We start from the raw sequence: 25,408 nt of genomic DNA on the forward strand, positions 1-25,408 counted from the left end.
GTCAGAATATTTTCTCCATAATGGGAAATATCTAAAGCTGTCAGGTTTTACAGTCATACTTCCTAGTAGGAGCATCTTTAGTAGAAAGTGAAATTGCTAAAATGAGTTGATTAAAATATTCAAATTTTAAAATTTACCTCTAATAAAGGGAAAAGATCTTTATCTTCATCCTTCAACATGTTCCACTTCTGGATTAATGGAGGCATTAGCATCTGAATATATTCCTGTTTAAGATTAAAACACATCAGCTGTTGAAACACTTCACTGCATACTATTTTATTTCAAAGCTAGGAAACTGATGTACTAAGAATTGATACATATTCTACTTTTTCAAAAAAGAACCCTGATGTACTGCAATTCAGTCATTGCAATACACAATGCAGTTTAATATTAGAATTCACAGTTTGTGTCTTAAGATTTTTTGCCAAAGCAGAGAAGTACCTTTGCAGAGTCAATCTTTTCCCCCAGGTTTGTTTTCAGTCTGGCTTGCCTGGGTTGTCACAAATCTATATGACTACCTCAGAGCCTATGGAAAGTGTTTTCACTAGTAATGCAATCTGACTGTGCATCTGCCATGTGCTTTTCTCAACCATTTCCCATTGCCCTGATGCTACAAACCCTATCCCGCCATGTTCCTGAAATTTCTTCCTCAGTCAACCAACCATCCACGAAGAAAGTGATTTCCTATCCCTCCAGAAGGATGCACACCTGTTCTCTATAAAGCTGTTGCATCTTCCCTGCCACTGCACAGCTATAGTCACAGGGGCATTGAGCAAAGCATTCCTATAGTTTTTTTGCTCCCACAAAGTATCAACAGAACCAATGGATGCTGCCAACTAATGCTATATTCAAACACACAAAATTCTAATGAATTGAAGGAAGCCCCACCATCAGCAGGAGCTCCCATTTACCTTCCTCCTGGTATGGTCCAGTGTCAAGATGGCCAGGGCCAGAGAGAGACTGAAAAGGAGGTCCTTTGATGGTGTGGGGTCTCACATGGCAAGTAAAATGCCATGGAAACAACTCAAATTGTTTTATTATAGTGTGTCTATGTCATGTGAAATAGTATAAAGAAATTTTTAAAAAATTCAATAACCACCATAAGAGGATACACACACATGACACGTATGCATATTCTATTAATTAATATATGGACACTAAAACCCACCAATACTACATTTGCCTATGTCTTAACTGTGCTTTGTCCACAGGATTCTGTGGTTTTATATATAAAATGCCTGTCTCACTCTCTGATACAGCAATTTCTAGTGATGATGTGCTCCAATAGATTGGAAAGAAAGACACAGAGCAGCTTAGCTAAACCTTAAGTGATAACAAAAAAGTGTGGTCATTAGAGATTAAAACACACATCCCACAAATTCCTCTAAAATCCTGTTTCATATCCATAGACCTAAGTATCTCCTCTGATCTGAAAAATTCTTAGCATGAAAAAAAATCACAATGAACAGCAGATTTCACAAGCTACCACATACACAATCATCTATACAAAATGGCGAATATTTGTGTAGTGGGAAGATTACATGCAGTTTACGTATTTTACCTGTAAATGTTTAGTATTAATGAAACTTACACAGAAATATTAGCATTTCTATTTTGTAACATGTAAAGCACACTACAAAAAACACTGAACCAGTTTTTCAACTAGGATGAGTGCCTCTACAGAACATAAGGTATACTCACTGGTTTATTTAGATGATGTCCTACAGAATCTGCTAAAGTTCCTATAGCATCATAAAGAATGAGCAGGTTTTTATGCTGGTATTTACTAAATGCGAAGACCAAAGTGTCAAGTATATATGCAAGATAAGGAACAAGTTCTGTACAAGCCTCCTCTTCTAGAGTAGCAAAGGCACTGAGGGACAAAAAAACCAGGTCAGTTAGTATATTGGAAAAGCAAAAGAAGATGACCTCAAAACACCCCACACTACCCATTTCTGTATAAACACAAAACTGTATTTAGTTCTCAAATTCAACCAAGATATGTTTTCTAATTGCACTACTGAGATAACCTAATTTTATTTTGATTGAACACATAAGGATTCAGCTCTAACATTGTGATGAACAAAATCAGGAAATGCTGCTGTAAAACCCATCATGTATGTGCAGGAAGCCCCCAGTGAGAAAAGCATTACTGTACACAAGTTACAATATACTAACTGAAACAGTAGGAACCATAACAAAATCTGTGTACCTAAGTTAAAAATGGCCCACTATCTTTAACGTATGCTGTAGCTGCACCTAGAAGCCCTAGTGCTTTTGTGCCAGTACAACACCAACATCAGCTTGTAATCTCAGCAGCTCACTACATAGAGAAGCAGATGCAGAAAGACAGCAAAAAATAAAAGCAAAGAGAAGGGATGAACAATTTTAGCCAGACTTTGTCAAAGCACACATCATGGCATCATGGACACTTTTGAGATTGTCTATGAAATGTTTGAACAACAGCATTAAAAGAAACCCATCAAAAACAAACAAAAAGCCTCCACACACCAGACATGATGCTTCAGAGAAACATGGAGGAAAGGAAAAAATCATGAGCCAGATATACTGGCCTAGCTTGTGTTAACAAGATTATTATTAGCCTTTCCCTGCACTAAAAATGCAAACATCACTGCATGAGGTGAACAATCCCCTCCTAACATGCTACCAAACACAGAAATGCCTTTTTCTTAACACAGTGAAACTGTAAACACTGAGTGGCTAGCACTCGTATTTGATTTATTATTTTACTATTATGAAGTATTCTTTCAGAAAGGCATACAACATCAGAAGGAAAACATGCTTCAGTCAAATATCTTTTTGATTATAACCAACTAAGGGAGGAGTTTCTCAACAAGAATGAATGTTAAGATGTCTGATATGATACAGAAGTTAGTGATGAAAACATACAGTATCCTATTACCAATATTCAGTTTGGCAGACTTAACGATCTGTGCAACTATTCATTGTATGGATGCAGCTTTTTGCACCTCTCCAAGAGGATTATGGTATTTCTTTGCAATTTAGAAAGCTAACAAGTATGTTTTGATTTAAAACTGCTCTACATTTTCCTTAGAGTGGAGTTTTGCAGACAGTTTATTCTTTAGCTGCAACAGTAGTTTTAATGAATCTCTGCTTTAATAAAAGCATTTCAAAACACGCTATAAATCTGATATTGAATTTAAATTTTAAAAAATCATGTGTATTATTATCTTTAATATTTCAATTTTATTTCTTTCTTACTACTTTAACAGTTTCCACTGCCTGTTGCACTTCTGTCATAAGCACTACATGAAGTTATTTAACAACTGCAACACAGCTGCATTCAACTACATGCACATTTCTACCATGTTTTGGAAAAGCCAAGTATGAACAGAAGTGTGGAGGGTTTTGCTTGTGTTTGGGTTTTTTTTGTCTCTTTGTTTGGTTCGGTTTTAATAGAATCTGTACATAATGTGATTCATCGGATCTGAAAATGCGTGAAGCAAGTATTGTTGTATCACCATCCTCCTGCTCATCCAGGAAGGAACAGAGTATCTCTATGGAAAAACAGAGCAGCCGTTAAAGCCCAACAAAAAAGGTTTAGAGCCAAAAAGCAAACACTGCTTACTACTCAAGTCTTACTATTTCCCTTTCATTAAATTCATTGTTTCTGTCCTCAGACAAGGATACATCTACCCCTTTTGTGCAAAGCTGAGCACAAAAACTCTGACCTCAGCCTTCTCCTTGGGCTCTACTGGTATTTGGGGGTGGGGTATAATAACAATAATAAATTTGCATGTTTCAAGTGTTAAAAATGCTATTAGATGCAGACCTAACTCTGCTTTATGATGAAGCCTTCTTGGCAGTCTACTGTGTACACTCCTACCCCACATAAACTGACATGTAAAAGCTTTTCTGACGAGCTTGCTGCACAAGAGGAGCACCCATTCCCATTCCTCTAATGGCGAATCCATTAATAGAGCCATTAATCTTATTTATTTATTTTAAATATCAGCAGACAAGGGGGAGAAGGGAATCTTATATCCCAGAAACCTCCCTTCAAGAGAAAGAGAGCATCCATTGAAATAATCATAACCCAAATGTTTTTGTAATCCTGAGCTAAATATAAACACCACCAGTAATCCAGTGATAAGGCAGTTTTCCATTCCAATCGGTACTGACCTTGTTCATAGGCACATTAAAAAAGCCAAACTTCTGCTCAATGAAACATTATATACCGAAAATAAACAAGTGTCACAAACAGATAATTTCTTTTACTACAACAAATGATTTAGTTTGGTGAATCATACACACTAAAAATAAACTGGGCAAGAGAAATAAAAATTAACTTTTTCATGTTATTACAACTCGCAGTTTGTGACTACTCCAGAAGAAGCTCCATCTACTCCAATTTGAAAAAGTAGTGTCACAGTGCTTAAGCTTTGGCTTACCTGCAGGCAGCTTCTTGTACTCTCTTGTTGCTGTCCAGGATACGCTTTAGCAACTCGGTCATTAATGGCTTCAAGTATGTGTCTGGGGGTTGACTAACTACCCAGTGTGCATAGCGACTAAGAGTCCAGCATGTAATGGAGCGCACAAGAGCCTTTTTGTCAGAGAGGCACTGAATAAGGTGAGGGATCAGCTCAGGAAGATATGGAATCATACCCTGCATGCAGCCTAAAAGAAAAAAGATAGTTGTTGCAGTACTAGAATTAACAAAAAAGTTCTACTGTTTTGTGCTTTCTAGAAGGGACATATTTTCATTCTCTATCACGTAGGAATACCTTTTAACAACTGAAACAAAGCAAGTCTACCTAATTTATATCAGGTTAAAAAAAAAACCCACCTTACCTAAATGATAATTAAAATCCTCTCATTTCAACTACATTTCTACTTCAGTGCTTGCCCAGTCTCCAGAAATTCTGCTTTATTAAATGGAGTACAGCAAGTACATCCAAATAAACATAAATTTCCAAATAAAGTGAATTTATAAAACTTGGAGCTCCCACATCAGTCTACTCAGAGTAACCAAGACAAAAATTAGAGAAAGACTTGGTCTTGACAACAAATCATCCCATCATTAAAATGATTCCTTAAGAAATTTAATTTTTTTCTTGTTTTCTCCTAATATCATACAAATACTGACCAGCAATAAAAGCCACATGTTTCAAGTCAACAATGGCAGTAGTACAATGAGCTTTGCCCAAAGTACTTTTACCTTGCTTGACTTGAAATCAAAACCAACTAAAAAGTTTTCTAGTAACAAAGAAAAAAGTATGTTCTCCAGGCTCTGTGAGAAAAGAAAGATAATCCAGGCATGAACCCAACTGTATTCCTTTATTTTGCAAAAGATGCTGGAAATGCAGACAAAAAGCCAGGCAGGGCTGGGAGCAAGAACAAAGGAATGGAAGTTATCACATTTAAATTGGAGAACCACCCACATAAAGCAGCTCAGGACACTAAAGTCGCAGGAGTGGTCCACTCCCTTCCTGAAGCATTAGAATGAAATGTAAGGCTCAAATTGATTAAATATTCCTTTTTTATGAAATCAAGGTAGGATTTCATGAGAGATCAATAAATATATGCTGCAGAGTTAAGAAGAAATAAATTACCTAAGCGATTTAGCCTCCCAACCATGCATAAATTTGAGATGAAAAATTAAACTGCAGTCACCAGTTAGTAGATGTAAAGATTAATCAGGAAAACCAAACCAGCTAAGGATGTATACTTAGTTTCCCTAAGTAAATTCCCTTAGAAGGAATCACACGGCTGCTTTAGAACCAATGAAAAATTCAGCAACCTGATATTCACTGTTGCTTTACCTTCAGCAATCGCTCCAAGAACAAGGATACCAGATTCTTTGACAACCCACTCAGGATGGAAGAGCAATTCTTTCAAAAGGTGCAAGATGTGTGGCAGAAGTTCATCACGAAATACATTGGCTAGGACATCTAGAGCAGCAGCAGAACATTTCCCTGAGGGGAATTAACAGTGTTAATCTCTGCTTATTATACAAGTATTTCTAATTATGCAATATAATCCTCATTTTAACTTTGAGCTGCCAGTGGAATCTCAGGGCATTAGGAAGAAAGATACTTCCATTTCATTACAATACATAGTGATCCACTGTACTCTGGTGCAAAGCCACAGTTCATAGGAATTCATTTTGCAGCACTCAAATAGCCATTAAAGGTACTTGTACATTGGGGATATTAAAACACTCACTGACAGGAACCACACCATTACATTGCAACATTATATACACTGCATGATTTCTGGATGACGTGACACTAAGCAAGCAATAAAAGTCTGTGACATGAATGTAACGTGTTGCAGAAACTAAGGAGAAATGGCCTAAAAATCCCAGCATATGATTCCAAAGAAAATGCTCAAACATGACCCATGTGTCAAAGTGAAAAATGCAAAATCATCTTCTAGAGACTCAAAGGAATTCGCTGGCCTCTTCTGAACTTTTATACGTTATTCCTATTCTCTGATGTGCCAATATGAAGAACACCCCAACATTTGTTTGGAAGTTGTAATCCGATGTTTTTAGCGAACACTCAGAAAAATCAGGAATAACTTCAAAACATGATTCAGAAATCCTTAATTTATTTTTCCGCTTTGGTGTTGTCATGTCTAGAAATAATAATGTTAGTGTGGTTTTACAAAGAATGCTCATATTACAGTATTTATACTGCATTTTTTGCTTATTATGATCTCAGTTCCTTTTTCATTTGTGATAAAGGATCCAAGCAATGCTACTAATTGTTAGGCTGCTCTGATGTTTCTTCTCTGTTTAAATTGGAAGTCAAATACAGAACACTGCGTAAGAAATAGAGCACACAATTCTGGTTTTCAGGTAGTCCAAATTATCTCAAATCCAGATAGTACATGTCAACACAGATTTCTTAACTTTTCTGATCTTTCTCTTTCAGGCCAGCACTCCTGGATGACTTTAGCTTCCTCACCACCTTAACCAAAAGGCACCCGCTGTCATTTGAGCTATCTTTTTCAGAAAATATGTATTTAATTCTGCAGTCTCTGCACACAGTAGTGATAAGAATAGTATTGAGCCTAAAACTTCTTAAGAAAAAAAAAAAAAAGGCTTTACAGAAATATGTGTATTTGCACTCATATACTACTACTGCAAATTCAGAACTGATGCAAAATAGTTTGACCATAAGCTTCAAGGTACATGAAACCTGCCATGAAAACTCGGGGCTTTGGAAGAAAATAAAATAAATTATGTGGATGTGTCAGAGTCTCAAGGCATTATTCCACAATGAGGCTGCTTGGAAAGTACATTTAGATCAGATTTGTCAGAATTTCATTAGCTATTTTCTATCACTGAGCTTAAAAATAAGTTTGTGGTGTTTTCTTTCCTTACCACACGGCCTATTGGCCTAAAGATCCTATGACTCATACAGAGGCCACAGGAACTGTGGTTTCCTCACAATTATCTGCTCTCTTCATAACTAACGTGTTATATTCCAGTCAGAAAAAAATTCTTCACATAGAGAAGAAATACCAGTAATGACACGTTCACATGGAAAAACAAACCAAAAAACAACTCCAAATTTTAGAGGGAAGACTGCAGTACAAGAAAGCATTACTAAGCTTTCTCCAGCTATCAGTGTGTAAGAGCATTTTTTTAAACTGATGTTAATCAGGTGATACATGATTTTTATTATCTTGTAGAATTAAAATTCTAGGTCCAAAAGTTCTGTGGAATTGCGACTAGTAAATGTTTGTAGCTTCATCTGTCATATTCAAACTAAGAAATAAGCTCACAGATGGCTAGCTTTTGCCAATACAGTTACACAGTCAAAGTGTCATATAAATTCTCCCCCACCACCCCATAACAGCATATATGTCAGCAGACAGTTCTTATTTTCAAAACCAAAGGCTACACACAGTCTTCTTTTTACTGTGCTTCTTGTATTATGTAAGTACCTCTATTCTAAAATACTTTATGCATTACTTTGACATACTTAGATTCCAGTCCGAAACAGTATCGTCATCATCAAGTTCATCGTCATCGTCGTCATCATCTTCAATACCATCTTCTTCATGTTTCTGAGCCACTGTCCGTGAACGATGAAAACGAGGCCTTATGTCTTGTTCGCTATCTGGAATAGCTTCATCTTCTTCAACATCCCCCTGTCATCAAAACGTAATATCAAATAAACTAGTCCAACTGTATTGCCCAAAGAAATGAATAAAGTAGTTTTAGCCCAAGACTTTATGAGGATATAAAAGAGTCACATTGCACTTGTGCTTCCCAGCTAACTAAAAATGCCACTGTTCCCGCATTCTGCTGCTGTGTTTACCAGAAAAACAACAGGAAAACAGAAGCAAGACAGGTAAGCTCATACATATTTCTTGTTAAGAAATTACTCCTGATGGGAATGAAATAGAAGTACTAGAGAAATTCTGGTACACAGATATATTCTCAAATATAGCAATGGAAAAAAACATGTATTCAGTCTAGAAGGCATTAGGACTAATTCTGAGCAATTTTTTAGGCTGCATTGTTGTAGCAGTTCATTGGTAATAGCATCTCAGCTCTGACTAAGTTGAGTGAGACGTGATAGAGGCAAAGCAGGAAAACCCACAGATTATTTTCCAAACACGGCAGCAGTCACCTTTAGTATTTGGAACAGCACATCTTCCCCTTAATTCTCCACTGAACAGACGGTAGGCTAGATCTGCCTCTTCTGATCTGAATAATTCCGATTGATAGGTTCGAAACTAACCAGATAGTTTTACAGAGCAAAAAAAACCGATGCTCACCTTCAACAGAATAATGTCGATCTCTGAATACTTCATGCCATTTACCAGCACAGGTATCAGCCTACAAAGAGATGTCAAAACAACACATAAAAAAAGCAAGCCAGTTTTCAGTTACCTGGGCCATACTTTTGGTTGCAATCCTCACAATCTCCAACAAAAACAAAACAAAACAAAAACAAAACACCAAAACAAAACAATCAAAAAACCAAAACCAAAACCAACCAACAAACAACAACAACAACCAAAAAAACCCCCACAAATAAAACAAAACCCTTTAGCCTGATAACAAAAGATACTACCCTAAATCAAGCTGCATGTTGTATGGTTCATCTATACCTTGTAATGTGAAAAAGTGTTAATTTTGAATTACAAGCTTTTAACTAGAAGTCGACAGACAGTACAACTGAGTTTTAAACGTTAAAAATCAGATAATTTTCTGTATGATTAATTTATTCTGAAGCACCTTTCAGAAATGAAGTCTGAAGGTTTTTGGTGAGAATTCAGACTCCCATAATATGCACGATAAACAAGGTGGTTCCCACAAACTCCCACAAATAGTACTTGTCACTTTATCTACTTGTGGCTGAAGACTCTACCCTGCTACTCTTCAAGATGGAAGCCTAACTATCTTAATCTCTCCTATTCTTTTGTGATCACTTCAATAAGACAAGTCGCCAGCATTGCAGAGATCCTGAATAATCTGTATTAGGATTTACTTAATTATTAAACTGGTTATGGCTATGGGACACAAACTGTACAGATATATAGGTAAAAAAAGTACTGAGGGAAAAAAAAGTCAAATACTCCACATAAGAACACATTCTCCACAAAAAGAGAAAAATACATATTACAATTCAAATCATGCTAATAATGACCATGGACTGATGCAGCATCAGTGACAGACTCAGTCTCTCTATATTCTGCCGCTGAGGAGTATTGTTTTTGAAGGTACCAGGACAACAATACTCACGCATTGCAATGTCACATTAACTTCTGAACTTTTAATGAAGGAATAGTAAGTATACACATTATCACTAATTCACTAGAAGTTCTGCAGCACACTTCATGAAGTATGCAGGAGCTATGTGTTTTATAAGAAAGCCTACAGGAGCAAAATGGAACAAGATGTTAGACACCACATGAATAGGTTTTTAGAAGATCTTGTCCCACTTTTAATTTAATACTAAAAAATATTAAGATTATCATCAAGTATTGACAAACTTACATAGCTCCCTAGCCAAACAGGACTCACCAACAAATTAGTTGCTTTCAACAAACATGACACTGAAGGATCATGAGAGAAATGTAATATTACTTTTATTTGTTTTTCTAGAAATTTAAAAGCTTTTTTTAAAAAATAGAATTATTATGATGCTGTTGCAGTGTCAATGTTCATGAAGGTCAAGAGAGGTTTAATATTAGTAGTTATTAAGTAGTAGTTAATAACTACTGTTATTCTCAGTATAAACATGATGTGTGTTGGTAAGGAGGTGCATAGACTTAAGAATAGCACCATCATTGTTTTGCCTTTTGAGTTACAGGAATAGGAATTAAGTAAAACCATTTTACAACTTTAAAATTATTTCTCATAAATTGGTTGTCCTGTTTTCAACTCCTATTCCTCCACCACTACAATAGGTGTTTTAATTTCAACTCTACTTTCTAATTTCTCATGAAAAATGCGGTTTTGCCCTTTCTTTTTTTTTTTAACTGTTTCACTCTATAATGATTATTTTTGCTGAGAAGAATACAACCTCTTCTTGAGTGAAAGAACTGAATCACAGACAAATCTTGAAATAACTGTCACAGTAACTTAAAGCCCTCCTTGAATACATAAAGAGCATCCATTTACTGGCAACACTGAAGAATTCACTTCTTATTGCAAAAGACTTCAGAGTAATCTGGAAAAAGTTACAAGAACCGCTACAGACATGCAGATGTTTACATCCCAAACATGGATATTAATTCCCATTCAAAGATCTACACTTTGAAGCATATAATAACTCTTGAAAGTTACAAAAAATAGTTTTTTAACCTTAAGCTACTATCAGGCTGCAGAAGTATGGAGGAACACATTGTACAATCTTTCTTCAAGCTTAAATTGCAGTAGCAATTGATGTAAAACTGATTCCTAAAGGCAAGTGATGTCATGCGTTTTGTTATGTTCTTTATAAAACGGGGAATCTCTTGCATGACTATGTACATACAAGCATTGCAGAGATGCCTACATCACCAGTAGTCAAGACAACAGGCTCTTGGTACACCAGATATTACATGTAATGTCATGTGGACGTGTCTGAGCTTAAGTGCACGTCAGCACATATTTGCACCCATGTCAAGGTTAACAGCCTGTTAAGGTAAAGCACTACAGTGATATAGTTTAGGTTGCTTCTGCAGGTCACTGGGTCTGAAATCCTCAGAAGTCTTCAGTGAACCCTGTGCTACAGCCATTTTTAGTACGCACAAGAACTAGCTACCAGAAAACTCTAAGCATGCTGCAAGCTAGATACAGTCTTTATAAAAGTATCAGGAGCAAGTCAACTGAAATTTAAAGAAGACTATTTCAAAGCAAATGGGAGTTGTAATTCTTAATACTTACTTAGTAAGATGCCGACATAATACATCTTTACAAATTGGTTGTTCAGCCAAAGTCAGCCAAAACTCACAGGCCTCCAAAGCCACATTTTCATCTTGGTCCTGGGTCCTTTGAAGCATGTACTACACAATATAAAAATACATTACTTAACTACGATAGAAGTTTTAAGTGTCCAGAAAAAGCTATCAATGATGCAAAGCATGTTCACAAAACCAGGCTATGGTACCATATCAATTTTGTTTCTTTGGGGCAAGGAGAAGAAACAGACATAAAAGACTTAAGGCTATCTTGAGCATAAGAGAGTTCGTTCTTGATGCTAAGTGATTCAGATTCTAAATTTCTTCATTGCTTAAGTGAGAACATTATTACCAAGAAACTGCAGAGACCCAAGATAATAAACAGCAGTTTCCTGCAAATAGATTTTTTAAATTATTTTTTCTCCCCACTTTGCACTTTTGAATAAAAGGTATAACTTCACCTTTACTAAAATAGCAGTAATTTTTGACTTCTAGTACCATAAAAAAGCTTGCATACCAAATTTTGAATACCTGACAGGATGTAATTAAGTAGAATCCATAACAAGAAAATAAAAAAGTCTCACATTTGTCTAGCATGAATGGGAATTCAGAGATTCAGTATCAAATCATCAAGCTTGCTATTAAACCTTAATCCTCCTTCAACCAAAAGTAATCAAATACCTGCATAAACAAAAATTCTATATAGACTACTGCTACATCAGTTTCTTACATAAAACTGCCAAAAAGATTTAGAGAAGACTCTTGCGACTTCCAAAATACTAATTTCTGCATTCTTCCATGTCAGCTCTTATTTCTGAAAGAGTTGGCTCATTCAAATCCATGCAGCTATCTTTCCTCATACATAGATTCAGAGCAAAAGAAATCCCCCTTCAGTTGATTCAGAATACCACTGTATTCTCAAAATCAAACAGAACAGGGGGACATTTATCATACTTAGGCACTGTAGGGATGCAAGACTTACCATGAACAGCACCCCTTCCTAGAGAATTGCACTAAGTCGCAAGCTTTTCCTAAAGGTCACTATTGTGATTAAGAACTCTCAGTAGCAGAAATACTGCCCTGTTCTGAGCTAACAACAGACTGCAACCACTCACTGCAAGCATGGCTTCCTTAATCCATGTTAAAAGATGTGGCATTTTTCCCTAGCGGGCTTGAAAATCCACTGTTTTGCTGTGGATTTGTTATTTGTCAGGAAGACAAAAAACAGAATGACAAAAAGTAATCTGTTTGAAGATGCTCCTCACACCATCATTCCTCTTTAAATATCTATAAGTATCATGCTATATGCTCCAGGAAGTTACACAGCAGTAGATTGAAAACTCTACTTACACTCAGTGGTGTAAGTAGTCATATACACAGCCTGGAAATCATAGCAAGAACAGTGATCCTAGTAATAAAGCAAAATGTGGGAAGGGTATTGGAAGGTTTTATTTTTTTAATGTCATACCAAATTTTGATAAGTGCTTTTAATGATAAGCTATGAAGTTCTACTGACTTTAGGCAATGCAAATAGTTGCTCTGTCACAATAAATTACAAAATAGCATAGGAAAATTACTCAGTACAGTTTCCTGTACTCTATAACAAATAATATTGTGTTAGTCTTGGTAACTCAAGAAAAGAATAGTGGGATACACAAAGTATAAAGAAGAACATACCCTTTGAACAGTAACAGACATATCTTTGTCTGAAGGAAGCAACAGGATGCAGAAATCAGGATTTCTACTGAGAAACATCTCAGAAGCCATGTGTTTGGATAAATATGCTCTCTGAGCATACAAGTGCAATCTAATAATTGAAATGTTAGGTTGGTTTACTCTTGACATGTCCTGTTACCCAGTTTGCAGACAAAAGAGAAAAGAAAAAAATCTGGAAGTGCATGCTCAAAAAACCAATGAAATCCAAACTCAACCATTCCTGTATGCTCCAGGGACTTGGCAATGAAGTTCAAACTTGTCTGCTTTAAAAGCATGATGTGTGTCTAGGCCTTCTTAGAATCACTACTAGATCTTTAATATTCTTAACTACTTTAAAGGTGATTCTCCATAAGCATAAAGAACATCATGTAGATAGAAATTTCTCTTTTAAGATCATCTTAACTTGGAGCGGCAATCAGCGGCAGCATTCAGCTTGGAGGCATCAAAGCCTCAAAGGTGCAAAACTTGACTCATTTGAAAGCTGAACAGTCAGTTCTGGGATACAACAGTTGCATATATCAGGATGTATACAGAACTGGGGAAATCAGTAACACTACACAGTGTCAAAACTAACAAAAAAAGTTTAGGCTTTGTTACAGAACAGAAAGATCACTACTATTGTCTTTAGTAGAGAAGAAGCCTAGTAATAGTTCTCTCAACAGCAAAATTCCAGATACAATGAGAACACAATCTTGGATCTTTTACTGTTTGGTGACATCATTTCTACCTACAAAGTTCAGAAGTTCCCTACTGATACAAGACAGATAAGTTACCATTTCTTAACAATACCATCTCCAAAACTATTGTTTCAAAAAAAAAAAAAAAAATCCTCAACCAACAACAACAAAACCAAAAAATCCCAACACACACAGACACAAAAACACTCCAAAAAAAAAAACCCACCAAAACCAAATCAAGCCTATCACCAAGTATCAACAGTCCTTGCTTGTCCGATGTTATATGAGATTACATCTGCAAAGACTGGTATCACAGAACTCCAGACAATAAACAGGAAGACTAGACAGCAGGCCAAGGCTGTCAAGGGTCACCTCAGTTCTATGCATCTGTAATGCCTGTGTAAATGAGCAGAAAAACCACCTTCATTGTGTTGTCTGGACATAGTCCTTATAGAATCTGACATTGGGTTGTCACTCACTTGTCCACATGAAATCTGCATGAGAAATGTTATGATCTTATCTATATTTCCAGTCTGACAAGTAGCATATGTAAATCCTATTGAAAAACTACCATTATTTCCCAGAAACATGGAAATTACAGATCAATTGAGCACACAAAAAAACATGACTGTTCCTCTGATAAACAAGTCTGCAATAATCTAGAATGGTAAAGGAACTATCAAATGACATTAACTTCTACAAGTGAATGCAATGGGAGGCAATGTCTACAGTAGCTCAAAGAGCATGCCTCAGCTATATAAAATATTATGCCTTATCCATGTTATGGTCAACACATCCAAAAGAAGTGACAGTTTTAATGTGTAAACTGTAGCAGTATCAGCACTAGATTCTTAACATGGTCTTGTCATTTGGGTTAAACCAATATCTGCCTGCTACACAGCATAGCTGATTCCACCCATTTCAGAATCAGTTAATGAAGAACCAATAGCTGGCATATGCATTGCCTGTTTAAAACAATGTCAAGTTGGCAATTAGCTAAGAAGAACGTTTTGCAATCTCAGTCTTGAACGAAAATGAATAGTAGGCAAGTGCAAGAATAACACACCTGTTTTGATCAACGCTTTTTATTTGTTATTACTTCTGCAACCCCAAACGGGTTTTTCAGCATACAGTCCGACAAATGAGACTCACCTCAACTATACTAATCATATGAGGAAGCAGGCGATCCATTCGAACTTCCAGCAACATTACCAGAGCACGGCAAACATTTTTGCGTACCTCAGGTTCCTCATCACCAGCCAGTGCAAACAGATTCTGTTGGAAAGGGGTACCAGTTGAAAAGCCTCAGTTCATCTAGTTTAACTTGCATTTAAATGGACATTACTAGCAAATGAAAATATGTAAATATGTAGTTCCGTATGCTCCCACCCTATACCCCAGAACACCATTTTATTTCTTAAAGACATATGGCTTACCAAATGAACTCTTCAGACTCTCACTGTACATTGTACACATAAATCAAAACACTGGGTAATGCTACCACTGGCACGAGAACAGAATTTCCTGGATTGTTTTTTCTCCTACACATAAATGAAGTTCTGAAGCCAGAAAACTCTCTCCGTCCGTTAACAGCAGCAAATAAAATACTCTAGGATAACCCAAAATCCTACCCTTCTAATCCATGTTCAGTAGCAATATTCAGAGACCCAGATGGACTCAGCAACATGATGATCCTTGTACTGCACTTTCCAGCATAGCTGACAGACCACACCATTACTTTTACACCTTTATGCAGCAACTTCCTCTACTTATGAAGAGAAAACATCTTTCAAAATACTATTTTTTGGGCTTCGAGAGTGCTCAGAATAATCAAATCTGAGTATAAGCATACAGAATAAACCTGAATCCATGTGGACTGAGGCTAAGAATGGACAACCAAAAATGAGGAGTTTGGGGGCAGAGATAGTTGTAAAGCGTAATTCAGAACTCTTGATAAATCAGATACATAATTTGACAACCCTACAACCAAAAATGCACACTCACCTCAATAAAAGAATCTATGTGCAACATAAGAGCTTGAGTTCTGCTGATGATAAATTGATTGACGCACGCAACAGCATGAGACCTACAAATGGAACAGTTAAAAATAAATTTTTCATGAGTTAAAAACACTTTCTAAACTGTATATAGGCATAAAAAAACATTAGGAAGGAAATTACATTGTTCAAACATTTTCTAGAGGAAAGATGGAACAAATCTGCACACCTACAATACTAGCAAGCAAAATTATAAAATCATATTTCAAGTACCACCATATATAATGTGGTAAGGAAAAAAAGCACATTTTTTTCCATCTCTCTCAGCTCCAGAAAAGTATTAAGTTTATCTTTCTACAAGAGCAAGTTCATGCTTTGTTACATATTTTTCTTAGTGTGGATCTATTTTAGGTCAGTTTCTAAATCTTACTTGAATCCTATCATGATATATTCCAAATTATACTCTTCCTGTTAATATTCACCTACTAATATTCATCTATTACTGTTGGCAATGAAGAACTGCCACACTGCCAAGTTGAAGAATCTTTCAACATAATCTTCAAACGGGAGTTAAAAAAACCACATTTCACAGAATCACAGAATGGCTGAGGTTCAAAGGCACCTCTGGAGGTCATCTGGTCTAATTCCTCTAATCAAACAGGGTGACCTAACACCAGTTGCCCAGGACCAGATGGCTTTTTAACATCTCCAAGGATGGGGAGTCCACCACCTTTGTGGGCAACCTGTGCCAGGGCTTGGTCACTCTTCTCATAGTAAAAAAGGAACCTTTTGTGTTTCAGTATGTGACCATTGCCTCTGGTTCTGTCACTGGAAAGAGCCTGACCATGCCTTCTTTGCTCCCTCCCTTCAGGTATTTTACATAGGATTATGAGCTCCCCCAGTCCCAGCTCTCTCAGACTTTTCCCATAAGAGAGATGCTCTGGTCTCTTCATCATCTTCACAGCCCTGGACTCTCTCCAGTATGCCAATGTCTCTTTTGGTCTGGACAGCACAGAACTGGACACAGCACTCTAGGTGTAGCCTCACCTCAAAGATGAAGGGAAGGATCACCTCCCTCAACTAGCTGGCAACCCTCCACCTCAGGATACCACTAGCACGGGCACTCTGTGGGCTCATTCTGGACTAAAAGCTACTGTTCTTTTTAATTAATATTAGCAATAGCAATTTAATTCTGGAATTTTTCTTCTATACTTCTGTTACTTTGGAGACATCAATACAGTTTGACAATGAAAAGATGATGAAACCTTTGAATTTGATTCAACTGAAAGATACAGAGCTAAGTTTCAGTGCAGTTAAAACAGAAATTTTTTTCTGCAAGAACTGAGGAACTATTGTCAGTTAAAGAATTTTGACTCTCCCACTACTGAAATTATTACAGAATGAATGCAAAAGTGTTCATTCTAATCAGAATATTAAGTTCTAACCACAGCATTAAATTTTTCATAATACATAAAATGTAAACAGTTTGATTTTCAATATCACAGGTTGACTGTACATTTGGAAGATGTATAAAGAAGTAAGGCTGTTGTATTAACTAAGCAGATGAACATGGAAATTACTGATGCATGGAATCTCTGCAGGATCATCTAAAAAAACAAAGCATGCTTCAAACAGATCTATGAAATAGCAAATTTGCTGCTCATATAAATAATATTTTCACAGTTAACTGTAGTACAATACCTAAACCTACCTAATTTTTGGACTGCTGTGCTTGAAGAACTGCAAGAACTTAGGTATCATGATATTGAGTGGTCGGTCCAATACATCACTATCTAAAATTTCAGCAGAATCTTCACATATCTTCTGAAGAGCACCAAAAGCACCCTGGTTAGAAAAAACAAAAACCAATTTCTTTCACGTTCTGAAGAAAGCAAAATTTCAGGCTTTGTACAGAACAAGTAATTTCAGCACAGCACAAGTAGCTAGTTAACACAGTAAACGCAGCCATCTAAATATGGAATTAAATTGAAACATCCTTAAAGGCTTTTTCTTTTAGCACTTTATACCGGCATCTCTAAGGTCTCAAGCTTGGTGAGGCAGTAATGGATAAGTGGTAATTTTAATTTTAGCATTCAACAATCATCTATTCAATAATATTTTAAAAAATGCTTAAAATGTACTTCTTATTTGCAAAATAAATGTCCAAGTCCAGAAGTATCCAATTCAATTACACACATGATTGTATTTCGTTAGTTCGTCATGGGGCAAAACAGAATTCTGGATATAATGGTCAATCTGAGTTTCAAATATTTTTTTTCTTTTATCTTGAGAAAGCAGCGCTAGACCACTACATAACGGCATGGCATCTCAGACTATTATCCCCTCTCTGAGGATTATTTTCTATAAAATGCTTCACACATTTTCATGGAGACAGTATCAAGTAATTAAAGCTGTGTCAACACATTTCTATTTTTTAAAAATCAGACTATCCTTATTTTTTCTCCTCATAGTTTAAAACTAAGTTAATAAATAGCAACACTAAGTCGGTATTTATTTATGTTCCTTCATACACCCTCAAAAAAACAGTTCATTTCATCATGACATAGCAATGACAGATACCTTTTCCAAATTAAGTTACAAGAAGAATGAACACTTATTTTAATTAAGAGAAAATTAATAGAATCATACAATGTCCTAAGTTGGAAGGGACCCACCAGGATCATATGTCATATGTCCCTGCATATGACAATCCCAGAGTTCACACCATGTGTCTGAGGGTGTTGTTCAGTCTCTTCTTGAACACTGTCAGGCTTGGGGCTGTTACACCTCCCTGGGGAGTTTGTTCCAGTGCTCCAGCACCCTCTGGGTGAAGAACCTTTTCCTAATGTCCAACCTGAACCTGCCCTGGCACATCTTCCTGACATTCCCTCAGGTTCTGTTGTTGGCTGCCTTAGAGAAGAGCTCAGCACCTGCCCCTCCTCCTCCCCTTGTGAGGAAGCTGTAGCCATGATGAGCTCTCCACTCAGTCTCCTCTTCTCTGGGCTGAACAAACCAAGTGACTTCAGCCACTCCTCATACAGCTTCCTCTCCAAACCCTTTACCAACTCTGTAGCTTTGTAGCCCTCTTCTGGACACTCTCCAGTAGCTTTACATCTTTTTTATCCTGTGGTGCCCAGACCTGCACACAGTGCTCCAGGTGAGGCCGCATCAGTGCAGAGTAGAGCGAGACAATCACCTCCCTGCCCAGCTGGCAATGCTGTGCTGGATGCACCCAGGACACAGTTGCCCCCTTGGCTGCCAGGACACACTGTTGGTTCATGTCGAACTCGCCATCAACCAGAACCCCCAGATTCCTGTCCACTGAGCTGATTTCCAGCATCTCATCCCCAAGTCTGTATGTACAGCCAGGGTTGCCGTGCCCCAGGTGCCAAATCCAGCGCTCGCCTTTGTTGAACTTCATGTGGTCGGTGACTGCCCAGTTCTCCAGTATGTCCAGATCCCTCTGCAGGGCCTCTCTGCCCTCGAGAGTGTTGACAGCTCCCCTCAATTCTGCATCATCAAACTTACAAGCAATCCCTCAAGTGTTGTGTCCAAGTCATTTACAAAGACATTGACGAGTGCCAGCCCTAAGATAGATTCTGCGGAACCCCAGTAGTGACTGGTGGCCAGCCAAACATAACCCCATTTACTAGAACCCTTTGAGCCCGGCCTGTCAGTCGACTGCTCACCCACTGCACTGTGTGTTTATCCAGCTGTGTGATGGACACATTGTCCAGGGGGATACTGTGAGAGACAGTATCAAAGGCTTTACTGAAATCCAAAAAGATCATGTTGACAGGCTTCCATTGGTCAACTAGGTGGGTAACCTTGTTGTAGAATGAAATTAAGGTGGTCAGGCAAGACTTTCGCCTCATGAACTCATGCTGGCTGGGACCAACCACTGCGTTGTTGTTTGGATGTTTTTCCAATAACTCCCAGAACAATCTTCTCCATGATTCTGCTAGGAACAGAAGTGAGGCTGACAGGTCTCTAGTTTTCAGGATCATGCCTGTTGCCCTTCGTGTAGATTGGGACGTTTTCCAGCTTCCAATCTTCCAGGACCTCTCCAGATTCCCAACAGCATTGAAAAAATCATGGAGAGAGGTCTCAATATGACGTCAGCCAGCTCTTTAAGCACCCTTGGATGAATCCCATCAGGCCCCATTGACTTGTAGGGATCTAGCTGGAGCAGCAAATTCCGTACAAGTTCCGGATTGATGGGGAGTTTATCGTTCTCCTAGCCATGGGATGCTGAGGATGCATGAGGCACCACAGAATGGTAACTTCAGGACACTTCTCAGATGAAATGCTATGACTAGCCATCTGCAGTCTTATTCTGCTTTTATGTAAAGAAAACAAATCTGTTTGAATGAACAGTAAGAACATGGAATGCAGGCAGAAGAAATCTGAGCCCTGTTCTCTGGGGATAATATATGTACATGTATACACAGACAATACAATACAAATACCTAGTGACCATGCACAGAGACAAAAATAATCAAATTCAGATTATAATATTTTTTCTGTAAGTCTCCTTACCTCACAGGTATTGTAATCTTCAGAATCCAACAGGCTGCAAAGCTTTGGTAAGAGTTCAGGCCAATTCTGTAATTCCCCTTTTGAGGCAATGGTTGTTATCAGAATGCCTAAAGGAATCAAAGGGATTAATTAAATGAGATCTCACATACCTTCATGTTTCATACCAATTTTTCTCATTTTTCTTCTCTCAAAAGTATAAGGAGTTAAGAATTTTCTTGGGTTTTTTTAAGAACTGGCAAGCATAAAAAGAGGAAGTACATTTAATTATAAATGGTATTTGAAGGGCTTTTAAATGCAAAGGTGGGCTGTTCCTTCCTGCAATCATGAAGATCTCAGGCATGAGAAATGAAACACAAAGTAATTCCTGTTAAGGAAATAATCACGTCAAAACACTGCAGGGCAGCCTTGGATCTAAATTTAATAAACACTCTACAAATATTGACCTCCAGTAATTATAGAGTACCTGCCTCAAGTCACCTCTTCATCATGATACAAAAGCAAGAATGTGGAAGTCTAGTGCTACATTATATGTTCACAACTTCACTGTCTTTACATAAAGTATTAAGGAAACATTCTAAGACTGAAATACCTACTAAGAGCTTACACACTATGGCAGGTCATCCAGTGATCAGCTGTAATAGTTGGCTGATTGAGACCCAGTAAATAGATAGGTCAGATCAAAGAGTCACTAATTCTGTTTCCAGCACATAGAGAAATACCAGAAAAAAACTAATTAGGTGACAAACAGGGAAGGCTGCTTGTCAACTGGGACTGGCATAGCATGAGTCCATTTTGTCTCAAGACAAAATGAAGCTGCTAGCATAGTCTGTCATGCTACTGACAATTACTTTTAATAAGTATGAACACAGAAAAACTTGATACTACTAATCTCCCAAGTGACAAGTGATGAAAAAAGCTTTCCTAAGCTTTTTCATTGAGGCAATCACAACAAATAATTTTAATTTAGAATAAAATGTTAAAATTCCTGTTAAATACACAAAAACACAGGACAACATTACAGAGCAAAGAACGTGCTGGACAGTAATAGATTAATTAAAAGTTGTTTTGCATCATGTTTCCTTTGATGCAATATGCTGTAGAACCCACAAAGACTAAGGGCAAAAAAGAAGACAAGAGGCAAACCACAATTTTACAGCTCCATTAGTTTGTATCCAGTTCTCTTCATAACTGCAACAGAAAAGATTCTCAAATGCCTATGGAGATCTACAGAGTCTTAAAGACTTCATTTCTCCTGAATATTATGGTCCTGCAAAGAATATCAGATGCATTAACAGAAAATACTTATTTTACAGTTGCTGGATCTTAATGATCCATTTTTTTAAAATTAAACTGAACTTCACAAAAAGAACAAAATAAACAAATTTTCTTCTCTCCCTTGCTTAGATCTGGTTTATTTATAGACTTAATATGGGTTTAGAAACAAACATAAGAATGAAATGCCTTGAACTCCTCTGGAATAACATGTGGCAGAAGTTATATGTCTAAAGCAAGTTGGCAGATTCAAAAAAAGAGTTGGCAGAAGACCCTTTCAAGGTTGTAAAAGTGGTTTCAGAGGATAACAAGTGGTCTGGCTATACTTGTAGTATGTGCAAGCTTTCACAGCTGAAAGAAAGACTATTTGAAAACTACTTAAAGCGTTCTTCAAAAAGGCTTATCCCAAACAGGAACAGGATAACATAGCTGGAAACACTTCCAAATGCACAGGTAAGGAGTGACCTGAGACCACTGCTGTATTGCAATTCATGTTGTTCTGCGGAACTTTTGAAAAAAAAGGATGAATTACGGTACTGTAAGTTAATTTGCTCTTATTGTTATCTGATAATTCTGAGACCAGAAAAGAATTTAAACCGTTAAACTCTGATTTGCATTAAAAAAAAAAAAAACAAAAACACCCCACCCTAAATGCTATGATGGACATGAACCTGGCGTTATATGAAGCTGTATTTCAAAGCTGCTAGAATATGAAGTGATTTGGGTCTAGGAAAATGGAATAACGGATTGATGTTTAATATGCTGGTTTTTGACATCTGTAAATTGTAAAAGGTAAATGGAACTAAGGAATGCAGCTATTGTTGAGCTAATTGGAATTGCACATAAAGTGTATTATGGTTGGAATGAAATCGGAAACATAAAAGCAAAATATCCCAGGCCTCTGTCAAGCTGCAAGATAAACTCAGTTCGTTGTAACTGAGGAGTTCGCCAGAGCCTCCCACTTCATACTAGAAATTACGCCACCTGCGTGGCTTTGGTTGTATCTAAACTGCAGCAAGAAGAAAAAAAAAATAAAACGGAAAAACCTGGTTGCCCACTGCTAAATGGAGAAAGGGGGGCTTTATTCCCCCCCCCGTCTTTTTTTCCTGAGGTGTTGTCATTCATCCTTGTTGTGGCACTGCATTGCTTCTCAGCTTTGAATCAGGGGTTGTTGGTGCTGTTCCTTTTTGCTTCAATCTTGTTAGGTTTCAGCACATCTGGGGAGAGAGCTCATCATTTTACCTCCTTGCTGAAGCTGGTCTTTTCACAGTGGTCAGCTTTGGGGGGGTCAGAGTGCTCAGTGCTTTTCTGGGTCAGACTGGTACTAATTTGGGTGTGGAGTGGAGCCAGGTTGGTTTGATATGGAGTTTGGACTGATTTGTTTTCATGCTGGGCAGGAGATCTTGCCATCTCAGATGGGGGCGAGAGGGAGGTTTTACTCCCCTCTAACCACCTCCCCCCCCCCCCAAATATTACTGTTAGAGAACTGTAATACTTGCATGAAGGAGTCTGAGGGTGAAATTTAAAGGCACCACCAGTGGGTCCACAGTTCTAATGAAGCTGGGAAATTAAACCAAATTTTTTTTTTTTTAAATATACTTACTCCGTGGTAACTGGTTGTAAGAAACTTCTTCGTAAATTCACCATGCTAGTTTTTGAGCTCATGGGAGAAAATGAAAGGCCATTTTTCAGAGATCAATGGAATGCCAAATTTGGAACAAAGTTTTACCATATGAATTCTTGTATTTGCCAGAAAGCCCTATACCTCTCCTGGGTCAAGATTTGTTAAGTAAATTGTAAGCTCAAATAACATTTTCTGAGAATTCTGTTTAGTTGCATGTCCTACAAGAAGCTGCTTGGATGGTGCAAATCTGCTTGCTGCAAGTGAGAAATCTCCAAGGACATTTCAAATGCTGTATTTCCATTAGTATTGGCAGACAATGTTCTGGTAAAGCCAACACTACATCGATAGAACTGAAACAGGACTTCGATCCAGTAAGGGAAAACAATGTCCCATAAATATGCAACCAAAAGGGACTTAAGAGACTTTGATGAATAAATGTGTGACAACCTTACAAGCTGACTGCATTTGATTTGACTTGCAGATTTGTCTATTTATAGCTACAACACAGAAACAACCTGTGGCTATTGTGCGACAGTATGATGAGAATGCTAACAGACTGATACACCAACTGTTACTCTGATCAAGAAATGCAGGGAATGAATTTAAGTCTTAATAGGCCATGATCCTTTTGTCATCTATGTACCATTTGTGAAATCTAATTTTTTTTTTTTTTATTTGTAAACTATGTCCTTGTAAATTGCACTAGCTGATTTTCTTAATAGCACAGCTTTTGGCATTCCTAAGTGTAAATTGCTGTAGAACCTGCATATCTTTCACAGTCAGTCACAGACCATACTTGTATTTGGTCTAATCCCATATGTTTGCAGAGTTTTTGTTGATGGTTCAGGGAAGTCTAATAAAGCTGTAGTAGTCTGGCCTGAAGATAACAACTGGCACTATTCTGTAAAAATTATTGAAGGTTCAACCCAATGAGCAGAAGTTGGTGCAGCTCTACTTTACTTAGAGCTTTTTAAGGAGGATCCTCTAAATTTGATTTGTGATTCTGAGTATGTAGTCAAGGTCCAACGCATGTATCTGATTCTGAAATGTTTTTGTTTTGTTTTAAAAAGAAAAAGGGGGAGACGTAGGGGAAACACCACAAAACTGATTATGAAAAGCACTGTATGTGATGAATCGTTTCTATCTAAGTGATGCAGCCCAAATTAGTCCTGTGATTAAACACTTTGCAAGTATGACACAAAAACATGCTAAATCAGAAAGAACCTACATTAGTTATGGTCAAATCACTAGTTAATGGTCAATGGAAAAGGTCACATCAATTGATAACCTGGGGGAGAGGCTACGCTTGTGTCTTTACAGATCAAGGGTGGCAATGGTTGCCAGCATGAAACGTGAAACCTGTGCTGTCTTCCTGACAATGATTGCTGCAGCTGCTGCATTTTGGATGCCTGCACAGACAAAGACAAACATGTGAATTACTTTAGCCAACACTACTGACCAGGACTCCATATGCCTAGCTATGGCATCTCCAGAAAACCCTTTCCACACATGCTTGGTTGGCATCCCCCTTGACGACTACAGGCAGCAGCATCACACAACGGTTTCAAAACAGTGGTCAGTGCAGAGGCATTGCAACAAACTGTAATAATACCAACACGACAGTTTGGATTAATTGCCTCCCGGAAGCAGCTATTGAACCACAGGAACTGGAATTACCGCAATCTGTGCCTATGGATGCTTGTATCCAGTTGCTTTGTGAAAAGTGTCAGGACAATATGCTAAAGCATGAACGGATAAAACTGCAAAATGTTAACGCTAACCTTGGTGACTATAGAAATGAAACTCGTTGGTGCAACGCCTCACAGAAGAATCCAAGGGGTGCCATTCATAATGTGAGACAGTGACCCTGAAAACTCCCATATGGTGTGTTCTTGATCTGCAGAGATAGAGCCTGGCCAGGAATTCCTTCTAATGCTGTTGGAGGACCATGTAGTTCAGAACAGTTAACTCTCTTAATGCCCAATGTATCCATGATAATAGATCACAGAAGAGCAACACAGGAAAAATGTTTTTTGCATATATATATATATATATATATATATATACACACATATATAAAAGTCAAAATGTGATGATAATGTAGATCTTTGGGGATCGGGATTAAGGGTTTTAGGATCTCTTGTACCTGGTGTTGGCACAGCTAAAGCTTTAAATACTTCAGAAAAATCAGG

The 25,408-nt window shown here is 37.5% G+C and overlaps 1 protein-coding gene across 2 annotated transcripts in view; it reads right to left on the reverse strand.

Annotated features, from left to right (window-relative positions):
* TNPO1 (transportin 1) overlaps positions 1 to 25,408 on the reverse strand; it is an 86,029-nt gene that overhangs the window by 17,887 nt on the left and 42,734 nt on the right. For both annotated transcript variants that reach the window (XM_071802607.1, XM_065860678.2), the window contains exons 6-16: positions 20,321 to 20,427; positions 17,493 to 17,626; positions 15,789 to 15,870; positions 14,937 to 15,059; positions 11,378 to 11,496; positions 8,779 to 8,839; positions 7,977 to 8,145; positions 5,805 to 5,957; positions 4,434 to 4,659; positions 1,702 to 1,873; positions 138 to 224 (exon numbers count right to left, since the gene is read on the reverse strand). In XM_071802607.1, coding sequence (XP_071658708.1) covers positions 138 to 224; positions 1,702 to 1,873; positions 4,434 to 4,659; positions 5,805 to 5,957; positions 7,977 to 8,145; positions 8,779 to 8,839; positions 11,378 to 11,496; positions 14,937 to 15,059; positions 15,789 to 15,870; positions 17,493 to 17,626; positions 20,321 to 20,427 — 1,433 coding nt within the window. The remainder of the gene's footprint in view (positions 1 to 137; positions 225 to 1,701; positions 1,874 to 4,433; positions 4,660 to 5,804; positions 5,958 to 7,976; positions 8,146 to 8,778; positions 8,840 to 11,377; positions 11,497 to 14,936; positions 15,060 to 15,788; positions 15,871 to 17,492; positions 17,627 to 20,320; positions 20,428 to 25,408) is intronic.

This window comes from Patagioenas fasciata, chromosome Z (assembly GCF_037038585.1).
Source record: "Patagioenas fasciata isolate bPatFas1 chromosome Z, bPatFas1.hap1, whole genome shotgun sequence".
Classification (NCBI taxonomy): domain Eukaryota; kingdom Metazoa; phylum Chordata; class Aves; order Columbiformes; family Columbidae; genus Patagioenas; species Patagioenas fasciata.